General features: G+C 41.8%; 2 protein-coding genes across 2 annotated transcripts in view; both read right to left on the bottom strand.

Annotated features, from left to right (window-relative positions):
- The window catches only part of ptprq (protein tyrosine phosphatase receptor type Q), a 37,895-nt gene extending 12,851 nt beyond the window's left edge, over positions 1-25,044 (bottom strand). Inside the window, exons 1-35 of the mRNA XM_038706722.1 lie at positions 24,608-25,044; positions 24,318-24,443; positions 24,095-24,239; positions 23,660-23,944; positions 23,321-23,538; positions 22,422-22,602; positions 21,909-22,283; positions 21,503-21,814; positions 19,976-20,269; positions 19,109-19,408; positions 17,933-18,063; positions 17,457-17,586; positions 17,215-17,368; positions 16,972-17,078; positions 16,141-16,238; positions 15,495-15,663; positions 15,018-15,278; positions 14,730-14,890; positions 13,183-13,294; positions 12,416-12,524; positions 10,491-10,605; positions 9,087-9,156; positions 8,780-8,979; positions 8,379-8,607; positions 8,130-8,258; positions 7,892-8,038; positions 7,268-7,431; positions 6,554-6,617; positions 5,797-5,958; positions 5,485-5,664; positions 5,293-5,400; positions 4,622-4,903; positions 4,231-4,512; positions 471-791; positions 115-390 (exon numbers count right to left, since the gene is read on the bottom strand). Coding sequence (XP_038562650.1) covers positions 115-390; positions 471-791; positions 4,231-4,512; positions 4,622-4,903; positions 5,293-5,400; positions 5,485-5,664; positions 5,797-5,958; positions 6,554-6,617; positions 7,268-7,431; positions 7,892-8,038; positions 8,130-8,258; positions 8,379-8,607; positions 8,780-8,979; positions 9,087-9,156; positions 10,491-10,605; positions 12,416-12,524; positions 13,183-13,294; positions 14,730-14,890; positions 15,018-15,278; positions 15,495-15,663; positions 16,141-16,238; positions 16,972-17,078; positions 17,215-17,368; positions 17,457-17,586; positions 17,933-18,063; positions 19,109-19,408; positions 19,976-20,269; positions 21,503-21,814; positions 21,909-22,283; positions 22,422-22,602; positions 23,321-23,538; positions 23,660-23,944; positions 24,095-24,239; positions 24,318-24,443; positions 24,608-24,652 — 6,442 coding nt within the window. The 5' untranslated portion in view covers positions 24,653-25,044. The remainder of the gene's footprint in view (positions 1-114; positions 391-470; positions 792-4,230; positions 4,513-4,621; positions 4,904-5,292; positions 5,401-5,484; positions 5,665-5,796; positions 5,959-6,553; positions 6,618-7,267; positions 7,432-7,891; positions 8,039-8,129; positions 8,259-8,378; positions 8,608-8,779; positions 8,980-9,086; positions 9,157-10,490; positions 10,606-12,415; positions 12,525-13,182; positions 13,295-14,729; positions 14,891-15,017; positions 15,279-15,494; positions 15,664-16,140; positions 16,239-16,971; positions 17,079-17,214; positions 17,369-17,456; positions 17,587-17,932; positions 18,064-19,108; positions 19,409-19,975; positions 20,270-21,502; positions 21,815-21,908; positions 22,284-22,421; positions 22,603-23,320; positions 23,539-23,659; positions 23,945-24,094; positions 24,240-24,317; positions 24,444-24,607) is intronic.
- On the bottom strand, positions 792-3,757 carry LOC119894161 (phosphatidylinositol phosphatase PTPRQ-like). The gene is made up of 4 exons (XM_038706723.1): positions 3,446-3,757; positions 3,156-3,301; positions 2,233-2,404; positions 792-1,494 (listed from the first exon to the last, which is right to left on the bottom strand). The coding sequence occupies exons 1-4, from the start codon at positions 3,618-3,620 to the stop codon at positions 1,190-1,192; spliced, it is 798 nt and encodes a 265-aa protein (XP_038562651.1). The 5' UTR covers positions 3,621-3,757; the 3' UTR covers positions 792-1,189.
- Positions 25,045-25,671: the final 627 nt, after the last annotated feature.

Raw genomic sequence — 25,671 nt, 5'->3', positions numbered from 1 at the left:
AAAGTTAGGCAGATAGAGATGAAGACTGACTGAAACAGAGAGCAGATGTACACCCATAGTTTGATAAATAAATACCATCTCATTAAGGCATTTTAAACCTGCTTTCAAACTGACCTCCTTCATCGGTGTGCAGCTGCAACAGCAGATAAGGCCCTGAGCCTTTACGCGTTGCAGCCGTAATAGTGAGGTTGTAAGCTGTGTACGGAAGTAGGCTGGTGAGGATGAACGAAGTGTTGGGGGTAGATGTTGGGCTGGGGCCCCCTGGGCCAAACAGAGTGAGGGCATACTCGATTATCTCCCCGTTGGCCTCCAGAGGGCGCTGCCAGACCACTACGATGGAGGACGATGACAGATTCCTGGTGGACACCAGTAATGGAGCAGAACTAGGAACTAAACAGAAACATGCGTCAGTGCCACAGTAAGTACATTTGCCATACTCAATAATTGAATGTATACGTAGATCAACTCACTATCATCATCCGTTCTGAGGTACATCGTGCTGGTATGGTTGTAGGCAGGGCCAGCACCAGTAGCCGGGGTAACAGTCAACACATATGGGAAATATTTCTTGAGTCTTGTGAATAAGAAGACGTTGTCAGTTGTGGTGTGCTTGATGGTCTTGTTGACAGCAAGAGTCCCTTGGTTGGATACATTTGGGGAGATGCCGGCTTCCTGTAAGGTGAGAAGGTAGTAGGGACGGCCGTTGGGCTCAAGGGGAGGGTCCCAGCTGACGATGATGGCTGTGGAGCTGAAGATCTGAGCTGTCAGGTTTCGGACCGAGTCACTTGGCACTGAAAAGGTAGACAAGTAGAATAGTGTTAATAATAGACTATTATTAACTACCAGTGAAAAAACTTGAAAACTCTGAGCCTCTTGATGTGAGTGTATTATACTACGAGGCAGTAAATTGGGGCATCAATCAACCATACGCACTCTGATGTCTGAGGGAAAATGAACAGCGCACCAGTCATCATCATCATCATCATCATCATTATCATTCTCTGTCACAAGCACTGTCACAATCATTGGCAGCATTGTTGTAATTAACAAACAGCACATCAAGTAGAACAATACGGCATGACATTACTTTAGCAACAGAGACACACAGCAAAGTAAAACAGTACAGTAAACAGACACACAAATAATATTCTATGAAATTAACATGCCATCCAGAGATATACAGAGGTGTTTAGGAGGGAAACTTGAAACCACTGAAAACCTGGGGAAAGAAAGGGATCAAAGAGAAAATACTCATCCTGTTCTTCATCTCAGCCCCTCCGAAAATAACCCATGGTACACAGAGTAGGGAAAAAAAGGGGAGATGAAGGGGAAAGGGGAGATTAAACTCGACAGATCCATAAGATGAATGAGTGGGTATGAGGGGCCAGGTGTGTGTGGGGGTCTGAGCCCAGGGGAGTGAGCCCCTGCTGGGCATGGCTGTGCGGGAGAGACAAGGTGCCCTGGAGGTCCGGTGCTTGGCTGAGAGTGGAGCAGCTAGAGCACAGGCAGAGATACAGAGTCAATATGAGCAGTAATCATTCAGAGACAGAGAATACTGTTTACAAGAAAAATAAATCCCAACATACAAACATGTACTGTATGTGACACAGGCTGTGGCGGCTGTCTGCACCATTTTTCCCAAAATCACATAAAAACAAGGAGATCAGCTTTATGTACACGTTTTCTCTGAGGATATCAAAAAGACTAAATACATTTAAACACTATATGCAAATGTTGGTTTCCATGGCAACAATGTGATTGTAGCATGAGCACAGTATGAACTTTCAAAAAGCACATCAGGCTTTGTTTTTTCCCCCTGTGTCTTCATATGGTACATGGTTCTGCCCTCTCTTTCTTTTTGTGTTTTTTTAATCCCTCACAACTTTCGTCGTGCTTAGTAAAAGGAAACACAAACTGGCTGTCTTCAAGACACAGTGTCACAGGCAGACAGAAAGAGAGCCAGTTTGCCAGACCGACTGTTATCTCCTTTAACGAACAGGCTGAAAGTTACACCTTTAATCCCAGAGTTTTTATGTATTTTTTTTTTTTTTGAAGTCAAAGAGTTTTGAAAAAAGTGTGCAGACTAGCCCTCCAGTGAGACTGTCAATCTTTGTTTGCAATAACTATATTTCATCATATGTAGCGTTTTAAATTTATGTCTATTCTTTTTGACAAATTTATATTAGTGTATGTGAGATTGTGTGTGAGTGTGTGTGTGTGGGTCTGACTGACCATCCTCCGGTAAGAACAGGGCTACTGGATTGCTCCGGACTCCTCCGTCCCCTTGCACAGTGCTGGAGGTCATCCACAAGGTGTAGTTTGTGCCCCCAGTCAGCCGAGTCAGAGTGTAGCAGAGGACTGAATCAGGAGAGGCACGGGCAGGTAAGTCTGAAATGGGAACCCTCTATGGGTAAAAAAAATAAAAAGAGCATTAGGATACACTGAAACAGGTATTTAAACAGGAGCAAGATTTTGTGGTGTATTTACAGACGGATGAGAAATGAAAGAAAAACCCAAAATTAGGTTTCTTGGTCAGGTGTTGGTCCACTGTGAGCCATCTGCATTTAATTTGTTTCTCCACTCATTTATTCAGATTTTTTCTTTAGACCACTTTGGGAGCAGTAGAACAAGCTGTAAACACAATACTGATATATCGCATTATAAAGTTGATATTGTGAATGTTTTAGTAATTTGCTATGAACTAGAATTAGCTATGTAAACATGCAGCAGACACAAACATTAACATTCATTTGCTGTGTTTGTGTCCATATGACAAATGTGTTTATTCTCTTTGTTCTGTTTGTGTCCCCACCTTCTCCTGAGAGACACATTTAGCTCTTTAGCTGCAATAATGTTCCACTATGTTCACCAGCTGGTTGCTAACTTTGCCTGTTTGCTGTTTGGTCCTGTGCAAATAGTGTATAGTGAGGAAACAAAACTAATGAGAGCAGCAACAGTGAACCAAAACAGGAAGTTGCGAGCAAGAAAATGCACACAGTGAGCTAAAACACACTAAACTCTTGCAGAGCTGAGAGGAACTGCAGAGTTGGGTGATAATTTGTCACAGACGTCCGTCATTTAACCCATTTTTGATTAAAAAAAAAATTGATTAGTGTAGCTTTATCTGTATTCTATATACAGTATATGTGTCTCACCTGCTCAGTCACACTGTTGTTATGAGAGTAGTAAATTGTGTAGTGTACAATAATTCCATTGGGTTCAGTAGGCGGATGCCACAGCAAGGTGACAGAGGAGGCGGTCACATTTGCAAAAGTCACATTCTGCGGGGGGTCAAATGGCTCTGAAAGCCAGGGAGCACACAAAGGACATACAGACAAATTTTCAGGAAGTGAGAAAACCTTCATGGAAATACATGGTAAAGACTATTTTGTGTGTGAGGATGATGAAGTTATCTGTCAAAATTTATATTACAATCACCCAGCACCTGCATTGGTGGTGGTAAAGCTGATGTAGATCAGTACTCCTCCATCTCCCAGTCTTGTCCAGCTCGAGACAGAGGCATTGTAGCGACTCTCAGAGTCTACATTAATAACCACTGATGTCTCTGTGACGTTCTGCCATAGCTCAGTTGTTTTGTTCCTAACAAAGAGAGCACCCATTTATATTGCAATGTGTTCTGTTTTTTAAACAGAGTCAAAGAGACAGAGATAAGTAGATAAAGAAACTCACCAAACTCTGACAATGTAGTAGAGTATTTCTGAATTGGCTTCAAGTGGTGGTTGCCATGACAATTTTACCTCATAGTCTGACAACTTCCTGGCGTGGAGAAACTGAGGAGCTGTGTCTGGAGCTGAGATGCAGGAGAAAGACTTTCCAGTAACATAATACAAATAGGAGTTTGGCTTATCAGTACAGAAGCTGAACTGACGAGTGATTTTTAAATATTATTAGGACTTCTTCTGAAAGGCCTTCGGGAATGTGCCAGAGATACCCTGAAATGAAACCGGTTAGTTATAATGACTCTGTTGTTTGTGCTCCCTCAGTCCTGATGGGAGACTCGAGTGTCACGTGGCATCAAATACCTGTGATGTAACATCATTAGAGTGAGCTGAAACAGAAAGATGTGCTGTAACTGAGGAGGAAAAGGCAAGAGGAAAGTCAGATTTAATCAGATGCCCTTCGAACTCAGTCATGATGTAATCATGCAGTGTGCTGTATCTGAAAACAAACCCTCCCCCATTGCTTTTTCACCCCACCCATCCCGCTCACCATCCTCCAGTGTGGTGATGTTGAGCGGCTCGCTGCTGTAGTTTCCAGGCCCCACGCGTGTGTGTGCTTGAACCATGACGCGGTAGTGTGCATACTTCCGCAGATGTGTGATGTGGATGTAGTTGGTCGGGGAAGTGAGGTTCAGGTAGTGACTGGAATTCCAAAGCTCAAGGCTGTAGTGGGTAATGACCCCGTTAGGCAGCAGAGGAGGGTGCCAGGTCACGTTCACCTCGCTGGGACTGATTGACTCATGAGTGACGCCGTATGGAGGACTACCTGGGACTGGAAAGAGAACACAAGAACACCCACCTGTACTAAAATCTGAACAGCTGAAATTGTTACTAAAAGTTTTCATATATGTTTATTTGTCTGGGTGCATCCATCAACACACCATCCTCGCCAGATAGCAGGTATAAAGTGTCTGACGTTTGGTTGCCGTGGCCGTAACGCGTGTACGCCCTCACAGACACGTTGTAGTAGGAGAATGGCTTCAGGTGGATCAGGGTGACGCTGTTAGAGGATGTGTTCATCAACGCAGAGTAGGACTCGTTCTTATACAGGACCTCATAACGTTGGATCACCCCATTGGCTTTCTCTGGTGCAGACCAGGCCAATGTGACGGTGGAGGGACTTGTCTCAACGACAGAGAGTTTTACAGGGGGGGAGTCAGGCTCTGAGCACGGGAAAGAACAGAAAAATCCCAGATTGGTCTTTCATTGAATAAAATGTGATTGAATTGATAAGTCATAACTGAAACACAAAGAGCTAACTGATGTAGCATCACATCAAATGTTATTGGTTTTTCAATAACTACATGGTAAATTTGATAAACTAATGTTTCATATTTAATACCAGTTTGACGACATTCAGTCACTGACATTGAAACACAACACTAGATGCCAGCCACTTTTCCTGTAGTTGCATTTTTTAATCCATGACACATTTATTGATATGTTCATTCAACATTCACTATAAAATGTGTGTTACTTCCACCACACTTATTCAAAACAAATGCTTTGACACTGTGTTTCTTTGTGTATACAGTTTGTGTTTAGCACGTACCGTCCTCTAAGGTGAAAACAAAGATGTCATCTTCCTCAGACAGAGAGCTCTCTCCCACAGCTGTAGATGCAGCTACGCGTAGCTTATAACCAGTATGCTTGTCCAAATCTATACATTAGAGCAAAGATATTTAGCAACAGACCAGAATAATAACGACTGCATAGAAATGTGAAGAGAAGGTGATTACTCTACCTGTTATCAGTATGCTAGTAGTGTTAGTAACCCACTTCAGGGCCTGGTTTTTGTGCAGTTTGAGGCCATAGACAGTGTAATGTGTGATCCATCCATTGGGGTTGAGTGGTGGGACCCAGCTCACTAATATGGAGGTGGAGCTGATGTTTTGATAGGATACTTCAAGCACTGAGCTAGGGACTAAACAACACATATTATAAGATAGTATTAGTAACAAATACATTTTTAAAGGTACCTTTTACAGGCCTTATCATACTTTTTTTTGGTTTATTTGCAATGAATGATTATTGCAAGTGACATGTGACCACCCACCCTGCTCCCTGGTCTTCTCAGTGATATGTGTTGCAGGACCCTCTCCCACAGTTGTGGAGGCAGTTACCCTGAACGTGTAGTCAGTGAAGGGATTCAGTTCTGAGACAAGGTAAGACAACTCCTCAGACAAAACGTCCATCACCTCCTCTCTCACTGTTACACCTGTGGCAAGCATGCAGACACAGATTGATACACAAGACCACATGCACACACAGGATTTATAAGCACTGTAACAGATGAAAATCCTTATCTCAAGGGCTGCAGGAAGTTACAAGAAGCAGTGTAAATAGTTAGTGCTCTCCCACCTATAGTACCAGAAGCTGTAGCACTGCGTGTTAAAAAGTGTCCCATAATTGCTGCATCATGTGTGGACAAGTGGGACTGGCCTGGGGTCAGTGCCAAGGGGGCGAGACTGAGGTCATATCCCCAGCATGTGGCTGCTTTGTCAGCCAGAGTGGAGATGTAGCAGGTGGCACAGAGGTAGGAGAAAATGTAGAGGTACCAAAGACTGCAGAGTCAGTAGATTGAATATTTGTGCTGTTAGAATGTGAAGCAGAGGCGTAACTGGTGCTGGGCATCTCAGTGACCATGGAGTCAGCAGTTGGTTGAGCATCAGTGTTTGGAATTTGGTCAGCGCCTCTTAGTTCAGAGTGTGTGGGGCTGGAAGCAGTCACACCAGTGGGCAGTGTGCGATCGGAAATAGTGGCCGTGAAAGTCGGCGGTGATGTAATCAGACTGAGCTCAGCAGTTCTCTTACTCCGCCCTGGCTTGTTAAGGACATTAGGGGGAAGTGTCGTATCTTCATTGAAACCAGTTGTATTCTGAAGGAAGAAAAAATATACATTTTAAATTCTGTTATCTATATGTTAATATCATTGTTGATTTCTTCAGGTTGGGTGCAGTGCAAAGCAGTGACTCTCAATCATTTTGGCTTATCAGCCCTTAGAGGAATGTCTACTTGAATCAGAAGACAGTAGACATGCCTTACAGGCTACATGCCTTTATAATAGTCCCAATAATCTAAGAAATGTGTCTATTTACAGCGCAGTATGTACAGGAAGTGGACATAGCACCATCTTATGCATATAAAGCGTATAAACAATTGTTGATGAGTAAATGTGTACAGTTGAACAATATGTTAATTTACACATATACATCATAATGAAAAGGCCTAAGAGTGTAATCAGTGCCTCTCTAAAATGGATTCGTGGAACACTGGAATACAATTCTAATAGATTGTACTTGAAAATCACCAAGAGTGGAGTTTTTACACCATAAAAAATGTCTCTACAGGTCCATGGGACCACTTTTCTTTAAAATGTACAGCAAGTGTATGTGAAGATTGACAGTCAAATTTGATCCCACCTTTTCAACAGAACAGGCTCAGGTTTAAACACTGAATTTTCAACAGTACTGAGCTGTGATAGAATATATTTATAATGTCAGTACATAGATGTAACATCTGGCTTACCACTACTGCAGTGAGGGTGATGTCCTGCAGCAGAATGTCGTCAACCAGAACCTGCAGTCTGTACTGGGTGATCGGACCGTTTGGCTGGGCAGGGCTTCTCCAACTCACACGGATTGAAACTGAATCCTCAGCTACTGCCATCAAATCCTGCACAGCACTGGGTGCTACTCACACAAACATACAAATGAGGCAGGTGGAGTTAGACAAGCAAACACAAATTCACAAGGCACCACAGACTCACACCGCACACAAATTGTGTGTTATCAGTATGTTTGGCACGTGTTGATCAAGCATACTTCTCAGTAACTTTAATATTAAACTGAACGTTTAAATGTTTATTCAGATTACTCGATTAATCAAATAGCCAATGAAAGACAGAAAAGTAATCAGCAACTATCTGGATGATTGATTTGAGGCGCTTTTCAAGCAAATTACGAAAAACAATCTCTGGCTCCTGCTTCTCAAATGTAAAGATTTGCTGCTTCACTCTTTTTTTCTTATCTTTATTACTGCTAATTATTCAATTACTGTAATCAAAAAAAGAGTGTATCATGATAATGAACGTAATTATTAGTTGCAGCCTTGATATTCATCTAAATACAAAAAGACATGAGTTCCCCTCACCTTCAGCAGGAGTAATTACATTGACCTGCGCTGATGGACCCACTTCTCCAGCAGCTTTGGCTCGGACCCCCAATGTGTATCTCGTGTAGGGGCTCAAACCAGTAAAAGTGAACCGCATGTCTCCTGTGCTGTTCTCATACAAATATCCTGGGATGAAGAACAAACAGAAAATTGTATGGATGTGTATAGCATGTTTATGCATGCACATGAGTGTGTTCAAGAGACAATATTTAATAACCTGTAGGTCCATAAAGGTAGACCATGTAGGTAAATTTTCCTGTGATAATGTTGGGAGATTTCCAGGATGCGGAGACTGACCGAGACGTCATATTGGTTATAGAGAAGTTAGTTGGCGGGTCTTCTGGGGCTGCAATGGACAAACAAATGGAAATAATGTTTTCACATTCATTCACTATTATATAAGATAATATTCTAATTCACAAATTAAACAAAAACTACACCCTGGTTTGCTTCTTTTTTTCCACACCTGATTCTGGCATGCGGACCATAGTGGAGGCTATCTGCCCCTCTCCATCAGAGGTGAAGGCAGACACTTCGAACAGATAGGCAGTGTAAGGTCGTAACTGATCAACTCCTACTGATATGGGCACACTCCAGGCAGCTGCAGGGGGCACGGCGGAGAGGGTGATGGGTGGAGACGATGCTGTAATCTCCAAGGGACTGAGAGTGGCACGGGACAGGATATCGGCTGCATCCTAGACATAAAAAAACAAAAAGGACATAGACACAGGGTATATGAGAAAAACATTTATTTCTAGCCTTTATTGTACCGATGGTCAGCCTTGTGACTTGGTAGCATCTATAATCCTGTCAGACACAGAACATTTCACAATAACAGTGAAAAAGGTTGACAGTATAATGCAGTACATTGCAGTGAGGCAGCGCTCCGGTCATGATGTCCTCTGCGTTGACCTCCAGCGTGCGGACCGTCTGCCCAGTACGAGCGTGTTTAGCCTTGACAGCAAACTTTGTGATGAGGCCGTTGATGCGGTGCGGCAGGAACCAGGTAACCACGACGAAGGTGTGGTTCTGAGCAAACGCTGTCAAGTTGGTCACCAGGCCAGGGGCTGCAGGAAATGCAAACACAAATTACTGTACACACACATATACGTACAGTACTGTTTATATACAAATACTGTTTTAGATTTGCATGCAGATGTGCATGAATACTCACGGGACTCAGCTGTCTTTATGTATAAAGATTTGCTGAAGGTTCCTATTCCAGCTGGACCTATGGCTGCTACCTAAATGGACAGAGTGAGAGAGTTGGTAGGCATTACTTATAATGATTTATTCATGTTCCTGTCAAAAAGGCAGTCATCAGATCCTGGTTAGGTGCTTATCTCGGGCAATGACCACAATTGGAATGACACAATGTTAGAGGAGATTCAGTGATCCCAGTAACACATGAACAACAATGATACAAAATTACACATTACAGTACGTAAACAGACCTCAGCCTCAGCCTGAATTTCTGCTTGCAAATAACCAAAACTAGTGTTTGGAGTTTTTTTCTTACAACAATGACGCTGTAAAATGACGCGTTTTCACAGGTTATTGTGTCTCATATTTAGCTGCCAATACATAAAACGAAAACAAATTCTCCCAATGGACTAAGAAGTCAATTACAGTTGTTTACAGTGCAGTTTTCCTTGTTTCTGTAATTTTTCAACCAATTTCCAATCTTGAAACTAAATGATTTGTGTAGAAAACAGGTTAAAAACATTCATTTTATTGTTCATTTATTTCTGTTCACTGGAAAATAAGGAGTACATAATAGACAAAAATATGCGTTATGATGGGAATTTGTTGCATCTTGTATGAATGATTTTAACTGCTCAGAACGTGAATATAACTTTCTTAGCCCGTCAGATATACAGTATGGGCCAAAACAAGAGAAGAAGTTCCTCATGAGCTCAGCTCTGTGCATGATCTGGTGGGCCAAAAAACTCACAGGTGGGATGTGGTAATATGATACACAAAAACACAGTATGTGCAGGTATAATCACGATGTGTGTCAGTCTCTCAGAGTCCGTTTGTATGAAGGTCAGTGAGGGTTAATGAATTCTGAAAACTAATAAGCATGATCATGTTTAAGCTCAGTGACAACAGACAGTGGAAAGAGGCATGGCTGATTCATAGATCTGTTTACCTGATTAATAATGCAATCAGGATCGATTACCAGTATTCAGCCAGATCAAGAGAATAGTCTGGTCCTGTGGGCTGTATGTTAGCTAGCTAAATCCACATGATAATGCGGGACAGGTGTGTATCTACTAAATATAAATATTTTACTAATATATATGTTCACCCATATACAACAGTAATATCCTTAGAATGTGGTTCCTGTAAGTGTAGCATCCCATCAAGAAAGCTTGTTCTATTTACTTTGTATAAATATTTGCATAAAAGTTTTATTGTTTGGCTATAGTTATAGTTTTATGTTTTATATCACTGGTTTTCACAGTGTGGTTATGTGATGTCCTGAATTTTGGGTTTTTGAGTTCAACAACAGCAAATTCCTATCATCAACACTGTCATGGAAATAAAGTTTTGAATCTTGAATTGTGGATCTTACCTCAATGTGGTATGTAGAACCTGAGATGAAGTCAGTGAGCAGTGTCTCTGGTACGTCCAGGTACTTGGTCACCTGTGTGAAGGTGGGATCGGGGTAAGGACACACCTCCTTGTACCTACAAGGAATGAAACAAATTTTAAGTTCATCATCTCCCAACTTACATTACACATGTATAAGCAGTATGGGGCTAGATGAAAGACACAAAGCAACAGTAAAAGACATGCATGCTATTAGATTTAGATTAGGTTTAAGTGGTGTAAAGTAAGCACAGTTTCAGTGTATTTCCATTTCATGATACCTCTACTCCACTTCATTTTAAAGTGACATTTCTACATATTTGACTGGGAACATCACAAAAGAGTCTTGAAATTATTCTTTTCTTAGAACTTGTTTCAAAACATTTCAAAAATCCACTTTGCCTTATTCTTTCTTATTTCAAGAAACAGACACTTGTGTTGTAGAAAATGTTGAAATAAATAAAAACATGTCAAAATATTCCTTACTTTAGGCCTACTGTACAAAATTATGTTTTTAGAACTCTGTTATAAGACTTTCTGCTAATTAAACTGCCTATCACGTAGTAGTACTTAAAACCCCAAACTAGACCCAATACAACAAAAATGCTGCTCACACATTAATGCCTCAGTTATAATAAAGCTATGATATGCTCTTTATTAGGTGCACCTTGCTAGTACCGGGTTGGACCCCCTTTCGCCTTCAGAAATGCCATAATTCTTTGTGGCATACTTTCAACAAAGTGTTGGAAACATTCATCAGAGACTTTGGTCTATATTGACATGATAGCATCGCTGCAGATTTGTCGGTTGCACATGCATGATGCGAACCTCCCGTTCCACCTCATCCCATTTTAAGATCTGGTGACTGTGGAGGCCATTGGAGTACAGTGAACTCATTGTCATGTTCAAGAAACAACTTTCAGATGATTTGAACTTTGTGACATGGTGCACTATCCTGCTGAAAGTAGCCATCAGAAGAACGGTACACTGTGGTCATAAAGGGAGGGACAAGGTCAGCAACAATACTGAGGTAGGCTGTCGTGTTTGAATGATGCTCAATTGGTACTAAGGGGCCCAAAGAAAATATCACACAAATCAAAATATCCTATTACACCCCCAGCACCACCAGCCGGAAACACTGACACAAGGCAGGACGGATCCATGCTTTCATGTTGTTTACGCCAAATTCTGACCCTACCATCTGAATGTCGCAGCTGAAATCGAGACTCATAGAATCAGACAACGTTATTCAAACCTCCTATTGTATAGTTGTATTGAATCTATTGTAACGATTGGTTGTTTGAGTTAATGTTGCCGTTCTGTCATCTTGTACTCTGGTTATTTTCTCTTTTTAGGACCACTCTCTGTAAACCATAGAGATGGCTGCGCGTGAAAATCCCAGTAGATCAGTAGAGGAATACTCACACCAGCCCGTCTGGCACACTTTCAAAGTCACTTAAATCCCCTTTCTTCCCCATCCTGATGCTCGGCCTGGATTTCAGCAATTGTCTTGACCACGTCTACATGCCTAGATGCATTGAGTTGCTGCCATGTCATTGGCTGATTAGCTATTTGTATTAACAAGCAATTGAACAGGTGTACCTAATAAAGTGGCCAGTAAGTGTGTTTAACACTGTGAAAGGGGCCATTATTTTGGCACTTTGTTTTATTTATTCACATTCCATCTTTCTTCTATCAATTGTATATTTCGTAATTCTATATTTAATATTTCATGACCTCATGATGACTTAGTACCTGATTGGTGGTGGAAACTGCAATTTTGTTGTCACTGACAAAGAAAATAAAGCTCTCCTGAATTGTAAATTTGAGACTCACAACCTGTGCGGACCCACGCAAAAGTATCAAAATAAATCTTGAATCACAGTTTTCCAAGAACACAACAATTACCTGATGACGTATCCGTCAATGTTCTTGGCACCAGGTGGCATGATCCAGGAGAGCAGTATACCATTGGAGCCCACAGCCTCTCCTTCTAGGTTTAAAGGTGGACCAGGAACTGGTGGAGAAGAAGGGACGTGTGTAAAGGAGAGGAAAGGAGAGGAGAGTGTTTTTTCTCATCCCATCTTTTCCCTCTTTCTACTGTGTTCAATGCAGAAATCCAATACTACTCTTTTGATAAATAACATCTTATGTATATCAGAATTTAACAGAACACAGGACCAAAGTCATTTGAAGAATAGTGTTGTTGTCTGTGGGGGACTGATCCTCCGAGCTTGTGTGTGTGTGTGTGTGTGTGTGTGTGTGTGAGTGTGTTTTAGGCCGAACTCTGATGAATAAGGCCTCACATAGCAGTGGCATTTCACTGACATTAACTGCAGACCCATTCATCCTGCAGTTCAAAAGCAGCGGCTTAAGTTACCTAAGAGGAATTAAACAGGGAAGGGAGTATACCCACACGTACACACACACACACACACACACATACACATTAACGAACATCTACTGTACCAGGTCCTCTCCCTCAGTGTGTGTGTGTGTGTGTGTGTACATGCGCTATACAGGGAGTGAATTAAACAGCAGAGGGCAGACGAGAACCTGATGGACATTTAACATCCAAAAACAAAACCCCATCCAAACAACAAACAGTGTGTGTGTGTGTGTGTGTGTGTGTGTGTGTGTGTGTGTGTGTGTGTGTGTGTGTGTGCACATCTTACCACTCCCATTAGTATTGATCATGCGGCTGACTCCAGGGCTGATGTTGGAGGAGGAGGCTGCTGTGACTGTTACAGCATATTGTGTCCCCGGACTTACATTCACCACATCAGCCTGCGAAAACACCAAAACTTAGGTAACTTAGGTTGGTATAAGGTTCGTCCTGTCGAGTCAGACAGAATAGAAAGAATAGCTGCCGATTCGTACTCTGTCAATCAATTAATTCAGGACTATCTGAGTATTTATTTTCCTCCTTGTGTATGTTTTTTTAACCTATTCATAATTTTTGTTAAGTAAAAGTAAAAGATTCCTCTGAAAAACCTCTGCATATAGAAGCAAGAATACATCGAAATTACAATAACCCTAGGTCAATCAGCCTTCTGTTATTGTATTTTATTATGCAGCTTACTACAGAATCACTACAACTCTATTTGAAGAACCTTACGTCCTCAGCCATCTGTATCAATATGACGGTGGGTGGTTGTGAAAACATAACAGCTTGTTTCTGCTTGTGGTTGCACTTCTTTGTATCTTCATATCGTAGCTTATGTCTGTGTGACAGAAGAACCGGATTGCAGGCTTTCTGCTTCGGTGTGTGTTGCATTGAACATTTGCACTTCTGACATCAGTCTGATAAATGGCAGTGTTTCACACAACCTCCCAGAAATTTGACCACGCATTTTTATTTATTTATTTTTACATCTGTGGCAACCTCACTGTACATGGTTTGGATTTTATGTGACGACAAATATGTGTATGAAGATACAAGAGCAGTGTAACAGTCTGTAAATGTTTTGTATATCAAAATCTACTGTATGTGAACAGCCAGATACTGAGTGTTGAATTCTTACCTTTGACTGTTCCTGTCCCAGGCAGAGTGTGAGCAGCAGGATGAGGGAGAAGAAGGCCATGCTGAGTAGCAGAGTTAGCTTTAGTTTAGACACAGCAGGTTAGAGGCCTTGCCAGAGGGGGCTGCATTCACTGTTAGTCCAATATTGTTAGAAGTGGACTACAGGTAATCCACTGAGCTGAACAGAAATAACTCCGGGTCTAGAAGCTGGTTAGTGGCATTAGTAAATGTCACAGGGTTAGTGGTCCAGGCATTGGATATGAACAGTTCTTGGTCTTGAGGTATTCCAAAATTTTAGATTTTAGTGGCTAGCCAGGGAGGGCAGTGGGTCCTTTCATTAGCACGAGGCTAACGTTCTCCCTCTGGTCTCTCCCTCTCTCTCTCTAGGGAGAGCTGCTTAAGCAAATGAATGATTCAGGGTTGAGCTCATGAGGCCAACTTAATAAATAATGAGATCTATTACTCAACTCTGTGTTCTGTGTGCTCTGTGCATGTGCTGTGTAAGGTTTCATTTTGGGGGGTATCTGACACCTGGCAGCCGGGAAGAGCCGGGCTGGGTTGGGAGGAGAGATAATGCATGCATGTCTTGTTGTCCGAGCATCTACATTGAATTTATTAGGTGAAAAACTAAGTGTGAATTCAAAAAACCCTTGTTACTGCATGCTAGCAGTGTATGTTTCATTGACTATGTGTGTATACCTGAATGTGTCCATCCAGTGCAGGGTGGACTGTGACTTTCCCCTGGTTTGGTAGCAGGTTCACCAGGTAATCATCCACACACCCAACTGCCTGCTCCCAACGTAGCGAGAAGGCACGATCAGACACATTCACGACACGCACTCCTCGTACAGGGGCTGGCACTCATGAAGGACAGGGAAGGGGAGAAACAGATTCAGGTGGAGAAAGTCTAGTAATTTAACAAAGAAGCGATCAAGGCAGGTGATAATGATGGGTGTTGACCGATGCAGGCCTTGTAATACTGTCTACCTGTGGTCACGGTCAGAGAGGCAGCGCTCCCCGCTGTCACTCCTTTCACTCTCTCGGCGCTCACGTTGTAGCTGCAGCCGTCCACCAGCCCTGTAACCACGGCAACCTGCTTCTCCTTGGGTATGGTGAGTGTGTTTGTGACTGATTGGTTGGCCACAGTGACTCTGTAGAAGTCAAACTCTCCAAACGCGCTGTCCCAGCTCACAGAGACAGAAGAAGAGTTCATGTTGTCTAAATGAAGGGTGCATAATCCTGCTGGGCCTGAAAAAACATTTTTGCAGTTTTACACCTACATATTTCCTCATTTGGGCCACTATTTAATTATCTCTTTTTATGTGCTACAGGGGAATAATGCTCTAACTATGGAATCACCAACGGCACTTTCTGTCCTGACAGGCGAGGGCTTCCTGAAATACTCTACAGAATTTAGGCCTGTGTCTTTGTGTGTGCCTGACTGTATGTATGAGTGTCTCTTACGTGTGCTGAACTCGCTGTGGACGGCCTGACTGGTGTCTGAGCCGAGCACACTCTGAACGCTGATACTGTAGTCTGACCCCGGGATCAAATTCCTGATCTCATAACGTGTGCCCTGGACAAGCACCTCAATCCACGACTTCCTGTCCGCAGACAGCAGGCCAAAAACTAGCTGAGAAAAACAAAGAGAAAACTTTTTCAGGGCTTTACAAAACCCAATTCAAGTTTCAATTACAGACTGTGAAAACAGTACACTTTTTGTTTTAGCAATCTACCAATGACTCAATTATTTCTTTTACTGTGGTACCTTCTTTTCATTACCAATCCAACAATGTCTCTCAATTATTTCTCTTTGTGTGGGTTTCTATTGTGTGCACGTAATGTGCTTGGTCATTCTTCCTGGCTGGGGCTCTACGGAGGTCATACATCTTTAAAGGATTGGTAACCAAATCTGTGGTGTGCTGAGAACAGTTGCTAGATAACCAACAGGTGAGTGCGGAAGCTGACGCAAGTGGCCTCATTTGTCCTTGAAAAAAAAACATGTTTTGAGTAATGTCTGTGTAAGACAAATGACAAGGACGCACATCATTGTGCACAGCCTGTGATTGTTACCTGGAACTGGACTGATGTAGTAGTATACAAGTCTTACCTTGTAGCCCTCCACCTGTCCTGGCGGTGGTCTCCAGGTGACAAACAGAGACGTCACTACCTGTTCTGAAAGAGCTACTTCCTGTGGCATCTCTGGGACTGGAGATAAGATTCCTATTAGCATGTGACACTACATACTGACACATAATCATCATGATCTGTCATTCAAGGTAATACCCATGTGAATACAGGCGTGAAGTGAACTTTTCACATACTTTATAGGTTCACCAGCAATGGGAAATACTGGAGGCGAATAAGTACTGAGATCTAAACATAATTTTGTACTTCTACTTTAATGTGAATAATTTCTTTGGTAAACATTTGGTGTGTAAATTATAATGTAAATATCATTGTAAAAGCACTGTTAAACCGCATTAAAAACGAACTGTGAAGCAAAAGACAAACAAATTATTTCCTTTTAGGCTGATCCCTCAGTACTTCAAAGCTTGTGCTCTAATTTCGATTGTGACAATGATTTATTTCAAACCACCTTCCTACTCTGACATGGCATTTTAATAAAATGTTATCAGTTAAAGACTGAAACTGAATACAGATAAAAAAATAATTTCCTTTTTGTCTCATGTTTTACCTGCGAACCTGCACTCCTTACAGAATTCACATTTTATGATCTTACTTTCTTAATCTAATATTTGATAATATTTTTAAAGTTGTGTTTGTATATTTCTGCACTCTCATGTCCTGCTACATTCATTCATTCAAGTCGTTTTCGTTTTCTCTCTCCCTCCCACACCCATACACATCTGGGCACAAGCACAACCAATATTTGGTGCTCGGTACTTACATTTGGCCTAATCTCTTACGTTTTACTTACTAGTATGGAGGATCATAGTAGCAGGTTTACTCCTTCTTTCCCCACTGGTGCTAATCACTTCAATGGTATATTGGCTTCCAGGAACGAGGCCTTTAAAGCAGTAAGATCTGTGAACACACATAGCAAGCACAAGCTTTCAGTAATCCATCTTGCACTACGTTGTTTTGTCTTTTGATCTGGTGATTGTGATTCCAGTCTCATAAAACCTATCATTTGTGTACTGGCTGACAGAGTGAACCAGACCTGCACTCCTGATGAGAAATGATCAGCTCTTGATTGGATGTTTTGTTTTTGATGGACAGGATGAGTCTGCTCACCACTCCCCTGACCATACTCCAACGAATGCATATGGATGATGTGGTTTTATTGATAAGAGACGCCTCCACTGGGCTGGGAGCTGGTGTAAAAAAACATTACACCTAGTAGTCAGAATTGAAAGACTGAGCAGTGTGTGTGTATGTTTGTGTACGTGCGTGTGTTTTTACCTGCAGTGATGTTGATGGTGACAGGGGAACTGTCTGTGAAGGACTCCTTCTCTGTTCGCACTGCAAAGTGGTAGAGTCTGCCTGGAGTCAGACTAGAAAACTCTGCACTGTGATTGAAAACCTTCTGCACCTGCAGCAAACAAATGAAATAACCAAAGAAGCTGACTTAGAGCCTTATTATAATTCTTACAGCAACAGCATTAGTTAGAGGGGCAGAGGTGAGGTTAATGTTTGATACATAAAGTCATGCTATCTGCTGAACACAATGAATCTTTCCTGAAGCAACTTCTGATTAGTGCCTTACCTAAGGCGATTCATTAGTCATTCCGGTGGTTGTGCACACTTAATTAATTCTTCGCCCAGACTTTGACAGATACTTTGGGAAATCAAATATGTGCCTAAACAAACCTGCTACTTAAATCAAGTAAAGTAAGGTAAAATCACTCACATATTTTTAAGAGTTTGTTTTTGTTTACCATGCGTAAATGGTGACATTTGAGGCAGATGACCTCGTAACTGTCAGCCTGCCCTTGTGCTGGATCCCAAAGCAGCTCTATGGATGAATCTGTCACCACACCCTCCCTTACTCTGTTAGGAGGAGCCAGACCTGAAATCACAGTCCCACAACCCATACTGTAATTATTCCTCTAACATACTCAAAATACTAATTACCTTTGTTAGGGGATATCTTAAAAACCTATGTATTATGTGATGATGCCTAATTTATCAACAAAAAGATTATAATTACAGTAAATATTAGGAAATAAATAGGAAATCATTTTGTGAAAAGTGCAAGAATTAATTCTGCAAATCTAAGCTCTCCAGCCTATCTGTCTTATTTTAATTTAGGCAGAAAGCTTAGCCATGTCAACATTAGGCCTTGTCTGCCATAAGATGCACACTGGCCACGATATCTATCATACAATCTGACTTCTGTCTTATATCGTGAAGCCATCTTCTTGTTATAAAGAAGGCTTAAATTTGGCAAGCAAATTTGAAATTCGGTCTCAGCTGTAAGAAGTCACGCCACATTACATTACACTACTACTTCTCTCAGAATAACAAAGCTGAGTCCCTTAACTTTTATCAGTCAAATTATGGATTGCTCACAACATAGCAAAAAAATATATCAAACCATTTATCATTGACTGAAGCACTCAATAAGTGCACCCAGGAGTGTCAATTGACTGGATTTCAACTGAAATGTACAGTTGAATTTACACATTAAAGGCAAAATGGCATAATATATCAGAATATATGCAGGCCCTTCATTAATTATGCTAAGGATTTAGATTTAACAGATGATCAAGTGGAAAACTAGTTTCTGTGGACAATGCAGTTTCCAAGCTTGTCTAATTTTTATTTTTATTCTAAATACTTACTTACTTTCTACTTACTACGCACTTGTTCATCTATTGTAATTAATATATTCCATTTTGTATAGATTAATATTCATTAAAACAGGAGGAGCAATCTTGATTTGAGGTTTTCATTCTTGGTTTTGTGTCAATGCAGCGAGTGTATATAATATATAACATAAAATACACTTTTATGTTATATATTAGTGCAAATGAGCCCTAATGTTTTAAGCATTTCGAATGTGTCTGCTGTAGTTGGCGATGTGACTAGTATCTGCATTAGTATGTGCTCACTTGTTCTAACAGGGCGGGTGTGGTAAGGTGGTCCCATCTGCTCTCGACTGGTGCTGTACACCCTGAGCTGGTACTCTGATCCTGGACTGAGGTTGCTAAGGGTTATAACATGAACACCTGTAGGGAGGGAGTACCATTCACAAGTGTACCCACACAATCCCTCACACACACTGTCACACACTCCCGGACATATGCACACTTTCACCCCATCAATCAGACCCAGCTGTGGATGCTGGATGTACAGTTGTGCAGAGTTTGTGCCCACTGAGAGAGGGACTGCTACCGAAACTGGCATTGGATCTATACATGTAGAGGGAGAAAAAAAGAGACAATGATGGTTTACTTTTTTATTGACTAGTATGGTAAAAACTGACTTCTACATCATTTAAGGATAGGTTCACAAAATCTGTCTTAAAACAATAGTCAGGTGTCCATATGAGCATTAAAACAGGTTTTAGATGCTGTAATTAGTACTGCTGTTCGTATTGGCCACAGTCCTCCTTCTGTTAAATGATTATTAAAATGTTTATCTGAAGCTAATATGGGGCTTGTGGCTTCCAAATGAGTTAAATCAAGTGGATATCTCCATCCTGTCAATGCAACTCCACAGGGAAAAACACTGTCTTGGGAAACACAAAGAGGGATTTTGTACTAGAAAGGCAGTAACTTAACTCACTGACTGCCTCAGACTGCTTCAGGCTGCTGAAGCCTCATATGAGCTGCAGATAAACTTACATAAACTTCAATACACTGATGCACAAAACGAAGTTGGCAAATTTTCACTTACATTAAAAAGACTTTTGAAAGGGATCTTTTATATAAACTTGTGAACCTATCAATTAAACGCAGTACTCTTATTTCTCTAACCTGTGGTGTGGATGATGCCGGCCGTCTTGCTCCTGTCCTTCCCCATCAGTGAGACCACTCCGACTTCATAAGTGTGACCCGGAGTAAATGTGCCCAAATCAACACACACGGACTCATTCACCCAGTGTGCACCAGGAGTGGACTGGTTTATCCACAGTGAACTTGAAGTGGGGTAAATGAGTGGGTGAGATGTGATGTAATAACCATCTGGTGAGTCATCAGGTGGACTGGTCCAGCAGACTGTCAGATTTCCTGTTGCGCTCACCACCACCAGACCACTGGGGGCCCTCACTGCTAAGAGGCACAAAAGGAGAAGTCATTTAGTTGTTGACTAACATGGGTCAAAGCAAAGTCAACACAACCTCTCATGCATAACTGTGTTATGCATTATTTTAGTTTGGACAGTTATTGGACAATAGACACAATACCCAGAAAAAATTAAATAAGGGAAATGTTGTCTCCTTAATAACATTGAGACAAACAGTGTAATTAATGTAATAACATATTCTCATCTCAATGCGTCATTACTGATGCTTTCAGACAGCGTGACGGCCGATGTGCGCAGCTGTAGGGTTAGCCGGTCGACATACATTCAGTCAGTGACTTAGGTTTAGGTCATAGACTGTATGGTTTATGTACTAACATTTCTGATGGTTGTGGTAAGGGTGGGGGCTTCGGGGGGGCTGTCAAAACCTTTATCACGAACGTAGCTAGCAAGCTAGCTAGCGCTAGCTAACTACCACTTCCGGTCTGAGGTAAGAACGGGCTTACCATTACAGCATAGATAATGCAAACATACTTAGGGAACTAAATTAGGTGATTTGGATAATTAATTCAAAGACAAGACCACTAAACACACTGACTGGACCTTTGCTGTGAGGTTTAAAATATTTAGCTGCTAATCCAAATTACTTCTTCATGGATGAAATCATCAGTATTTATCTTGAGAGGATGCCAACTAACTTTTGGCAACTTGTGATGAGCTGGTGTTGCTTCTCAGAACTGAAGTCACCAGTTGGATTACCAGCCCTTCTCAAAATGACTTCACAAAAGTCCAGTCAAATCTCAGTCTTGTCTGGGTGAGTAAGATGATCTATGGTGGCAATAACGGAGAACTGACTTTCATGTGAAGTTTTCATTTGTATATTTGGATCTAATTTATATACCATTCTTATAGAAATGGAAATCACTCAAATTAATTGTTAAAACTACTACTTGATACTTAAAGTTGCCAATACCTACTAAAACATTGCCCTTTACTGTAAGCTTCAAAAAAGCATTTACTTAAAAACTTTTTGAATCAAAACAATATGCTAACATAGGCATTGTATTTCAAATAATAACATTATTATTATATTAGCTGCTTCTGTTTCAAGTTAGTGATATAGCACATGCTGGCTCACTGTCACACTGTCATGACTTACTGGGACACTGAGTAGAACAGAGCCATGGTTCATTTTGTGCTTTTCCTACTATGACATGTCAGAATGGTGGCTGTGAAAAAGGCCTATTCTATTACGTGCTTACCAGTCTGTACAGTCAAAGGTGTCTGTCCACAGCTCTCTATCCCATGCTGGGTTACTGTGTAAACTTCAACCTTGTATTTCCTGTAAGACTCCAGCCCTCCAATCACAGCTGTGTATGACTGCAACCCACCAGTCTCAGATAACTTGGAGATGTTGGTCATTCCAACTATCCTCTCTTGTCTTGAAGACATGTCTGCATAGCGCACAACAAATGTCCATCCGGCGTTTAGCTGTGCATCCCTCAGCACCCAGTGGACACTAATCTGGCTGACGGTAATGGGGCCAACAGTGATATTTTGAGGAGGAAGAGGTCCTGTGAAAAAAACAAAAACATTTGAAGTTACATTTGTTAGAATATGATGCTGTTTCTGTAACTTATGTGTATGACAGGTTGTCAACAGACTCACTAGTGTATGCAGTCCGTGTTTGTCCCAAGAGCCAGGAGGAGCCGGCATGGTGAGAGGCTTGAAGGGTGAAAGAGTAGACGCTCCCTGGAAACAAACCTGCCACAGTTACCCCTCTGGAGGAGAGGGACATGGGGACCCTGACATTTCTTTTAACACCGCTCTGGCTCTGTGTGCCCTTTTTGCCCTCTGACTTCCTGCTTGCATCTGATTCACCTTCACCCGACTCTCCATTTGCCTCCTCTTGGTACTGGAGGAATACCTCAAAAGAAGAATGATTAAGTGAGTTCAAGGGTGAGAGGTCACTCCAACGAAGCTCTACGTGTTGCTCTGTCACCTGAACCACGACAAAGGAGAATGAGGCAGGGACTGGAGGGGCTGTGAAAGAGAGAGAAACATAGCACCATCATAGCAACTAGAGGTGGAAATAGGGGAAAGAGATGCTCACAATTTATATGGTTTGGGATAACTAGTAAGTGCTCTGGTTAATAAAAGTATATTACACAAGTTATTTACTCTGGTACTGGCAGATGAAAGGTAGAGGGATGCTACAAAAGAATGGAGTGAGAAAGTGTCCTTGTCCTGTGGCATTCCTCTGAAGGGCAAAACAGTCTGTCTGATTGTCTGGCAGCGATGACTTGATAGTGTTCGTTACGTTATAGGTTGAGCCATCAGACCAGAGAAGTTGTCCCTCCTCCTGTGGAGTGACCCAAGAGAGAAAGTATCAACAACAAAACTCCTCTTTAAGGAGTAGCTGCTGCCACAGGGCTTTTCCTGTTTAGAAAGTAAACTACTTTGCCAGAAAATCTGCTTCAAGTAGTGGCGGATAACATTACACAATCGTTTAACCTTTGGACATTTTCTCAAACACAAAATCATAATTCTCTATAGGAAATAATTTGTCATTTCCTTTGTGTAGGTCCTTTACATGAAATGTATGTAAAAAAATAGACATTTTCTTGCTCTGTATACACTAATGCTCTGGCAGGTATTGTGTAGGTGATGTGATGTCAGTGCAGTTAAGTTTAATTACACTGTAAGATATTTTTAAGTCTACTGCAGTTTACTTGCCACGTATTCATCCATATCCTACAAGCTCGAATTCAGTCAATGTCAGAACAACTACTTAATCCCTGCAGGGTTTAAAAGTATCCACTGTGTTGTAAATATTTAATCAAAAGTTTTTTTCTTGGCAAATCCCTCTTTAAATGACTAGATAAAAGGTTAGTCATGGAAATTCCCAAATGTGTCCACCACGAGAAAAGGTTATTAAATAATATATAAAGAAGCACCTTCTCAAAGAAAAATTACCTTTGACAATGTAAATGTAAATACAAATAATTTATTATGGCTCTTATATATTGATATTGTGAAAAGAAAAAAGCCTATTCTCCTTAGTAATAACTAAGCAATACCTGCTGGTCATTGAGCCCAGTCCATAGCAGCAGCAGGTTGTTGTGGCTCAGCAGGTGAGAAGATATGAAGAGCAGATCTTCCAGGGTCTTCAGGTCAGCCAGGTGGCTTCCGGCTGCCAGGCCTCTGCAGCTGTGCTGGGCATCACTCCAGGTCAAACCTGTCCTTCTCACAGTGTAGCAGCTTGTCCCACTGGCCAACCAGTCAGGGGGACACTGAGCTAGAAATAGATATTATCACCAACTAATACAGACTGATTCCACCCAGCATGCAGTCAGATTTACGGTGAATTATCAAGTTGTGTGGTTATGTGATTGTGTTAAAGCAAATTCGCACAATACCTGTTTCCATGCCGATGCCAAGTCTCTGCTTCAAGGTCACATTAAGGTGTGTGAGGAAAGTAGTCACGACAACTTTGGCCTTGAAGCGTGTGCCAGGCTTAATACCCTTCACTGTGTACTGAGAGTTCGCCTCTGATGAGTTAATTTTGAAAATGTGTGTGATAGATTGTGCGCGAGTGTCGTATAGGCTCAAAGTGGATAGGCTTTGTTGAGTGTGAAGTTTCCATGTCAGGAGAGCAGTAGTCGTCGTGCTGTTTACACGAAGGGAGGTCAGGGAGACTGGAACTTGACACAAATACAGGAGGGAAGGAGTAGAGACAAGATTAAGGATGTTAACATCAATAAGCATTACACCAAACTTCTAAACTGTTTGAAACACTAGTGAAGTGTGTCTGTCAGGACTGTGGCATTCAGGTTCAGTTCAAAAACACTCACTAAAGTGAAAAGTCTTAGCCTCAAGAGTAGTATCGTTTCTCCTGGCCCTTAATGTGATGTTATATCCGCGTGGGTCCTCAACCAATCGCAGTGATATTTTGCAGTCAGGGGAGCATGCTGAATGATCAATGGGCTGCACATATACCTGCAGAGACATTGTGACAATTTATTTAGTTCTCAAACTAATTATATTTGCCCTTATCCCATTTACTAGTGTTCCTACCTGATGGTTACTTGCAGTCCTGCAGGTGACGGTGTAGGTGTCTGGATCTTTAGTTGAAGGGAAGGACTGAAATACAACTTCAACCTCAACAGGTATTACACTCTGTTCACAAGTCAGCAAGACCACCTAAGGAAGAGGAAAGTAACATGCCAAGTGTGTCAGAAGCCAGAAATCCCATGCACCTTAATTAAATACAATTACAATGCACCTGGGAAGATTAATAAGCATAATGGAAAACGACAATAAACTGCTTTACAGACAACTTGACGTTGTGCAGGCCTTCATCTTACCTGACATAAACTAGCAAGTAACCATAGACGCTCTGTTCCACCCATTGGAAAAGTCACTCCATCTCATCAAGCATACCTTCCAGCAGTCACTGATCCACCTGGATACACACAGTCACTTCCGAGGCGAGAAACAGCGGATCCTCGCTGTGCTCTCAGCCACTGGCTAAGGGTAAGTAAACCCAAGACAGCTGTGCGTAAATAGTGGTTGTGGAAAGTCCCAAACTATTTGGGTCGCTGACGCACAGCAGAGCGTGAAAAAGTTAACGGGTTACAACTTTTTACCTCTTCTCTTATGACATCAAATATATTTGGAAACAAATTACACCTACCGAACTATCTCTAACTCCTGGGGAAATCTGTACTTGTTTTTTACTTCAGTTTTACGCAGAGCCAGGACTTTGAATTTAGCGCGCACTCAAAGTCAGCGTCAGCGTTCAATGGCTGTTTCCCCCAAGAAGCTAGCTCTTATGTGAGGGAGGAGACAGTCTCGCACGTGTGTGTGTGTGTGTGTGTGTGAGAAAGTGTGTGTATGAGAGAGAGAGAGAGATTGCGCTTGTATGAGTTTATCCCAATTTGTTCTAGCTCTTTGTTGGGATAAGCGCAGTTCACCATAGCAATCACGGGCACATGGCCACTCCAGAGCTGGGCTCCTGAGGAGAGGAGAGGTGGGGGCATACTGAGGGGAAGAGGAGAGGGTTAAGATATGTGGTGGGGCTTTGTGGGAAATTGAGATGTGCTCAGCTTCATGTCTCTGTATGAGCAACAGTCAACCAGTCACAGCAGACATGCCTAAGATTTTGTTTTCATAGTTTTAACCTCTAAAATAAGCATGGGCTGCAAATCGTGCAGTGGTGAGGGTGGTTTGGCTTGGACATGGGGGTGTGGTGGGAGTACCGGATCATGTGGAATGTCAGGAATGTGAAAGGGAGAAATGACTGACAGACAGTGAGCTGAGTCCACTGAGGGGTTTTGTTATGAAGGAGTGACTCCCACATAGCAATAACCTCTCAGAGGTGAAACACAAACTCATGTCAGCACTACAAATGCTGAATCAGGGTGAGCAT

Source organism: Micropterus salmoides, unplaced genomic scaffold (genome assembly GCF_014851395.1).
Source record: "Micropterus salmoides isolate LMB-PRFRI ecotype aquatic unplaced genomic scaffold, ASM1485139v1 Ms_hic_scaffold_8, whole genome shotgun sequence".
NCBI lineage: Eukaryota > Metazoa > Chordata > Actinopteri > Centrarchiformes > Centrarchidae > Micropterus > Micropterus salmoides.
This window is presented reverse-complemented; position numbering and strand designations above follow the sequence as displayed.

Bases quoted from the DNA above. Each gene is read 5' to 3' on its own strand.
- LOC119894161 (XM_038706723.1), bottom strand. From the start codon at position 3,620: ATGGGTGCTCTCTTTGTTAGGAACAAAACAACTGAGCTATGGCAGAAC. The intron at 3,302-3,445 runs GTGCTGGGTGAT...CCTGGCTTTCAG, and splicing joins CTTTACCACCACCAATGCAG to AGCCATTTGACCCCCCGCAG. The intron at 2,405-3,155 runs GTGAGACACATA...TTTTACCCATAG, and splicing joins ACAACAGTGTGACTGAGCAG to AGGGTTCCCATTTCAGACTT.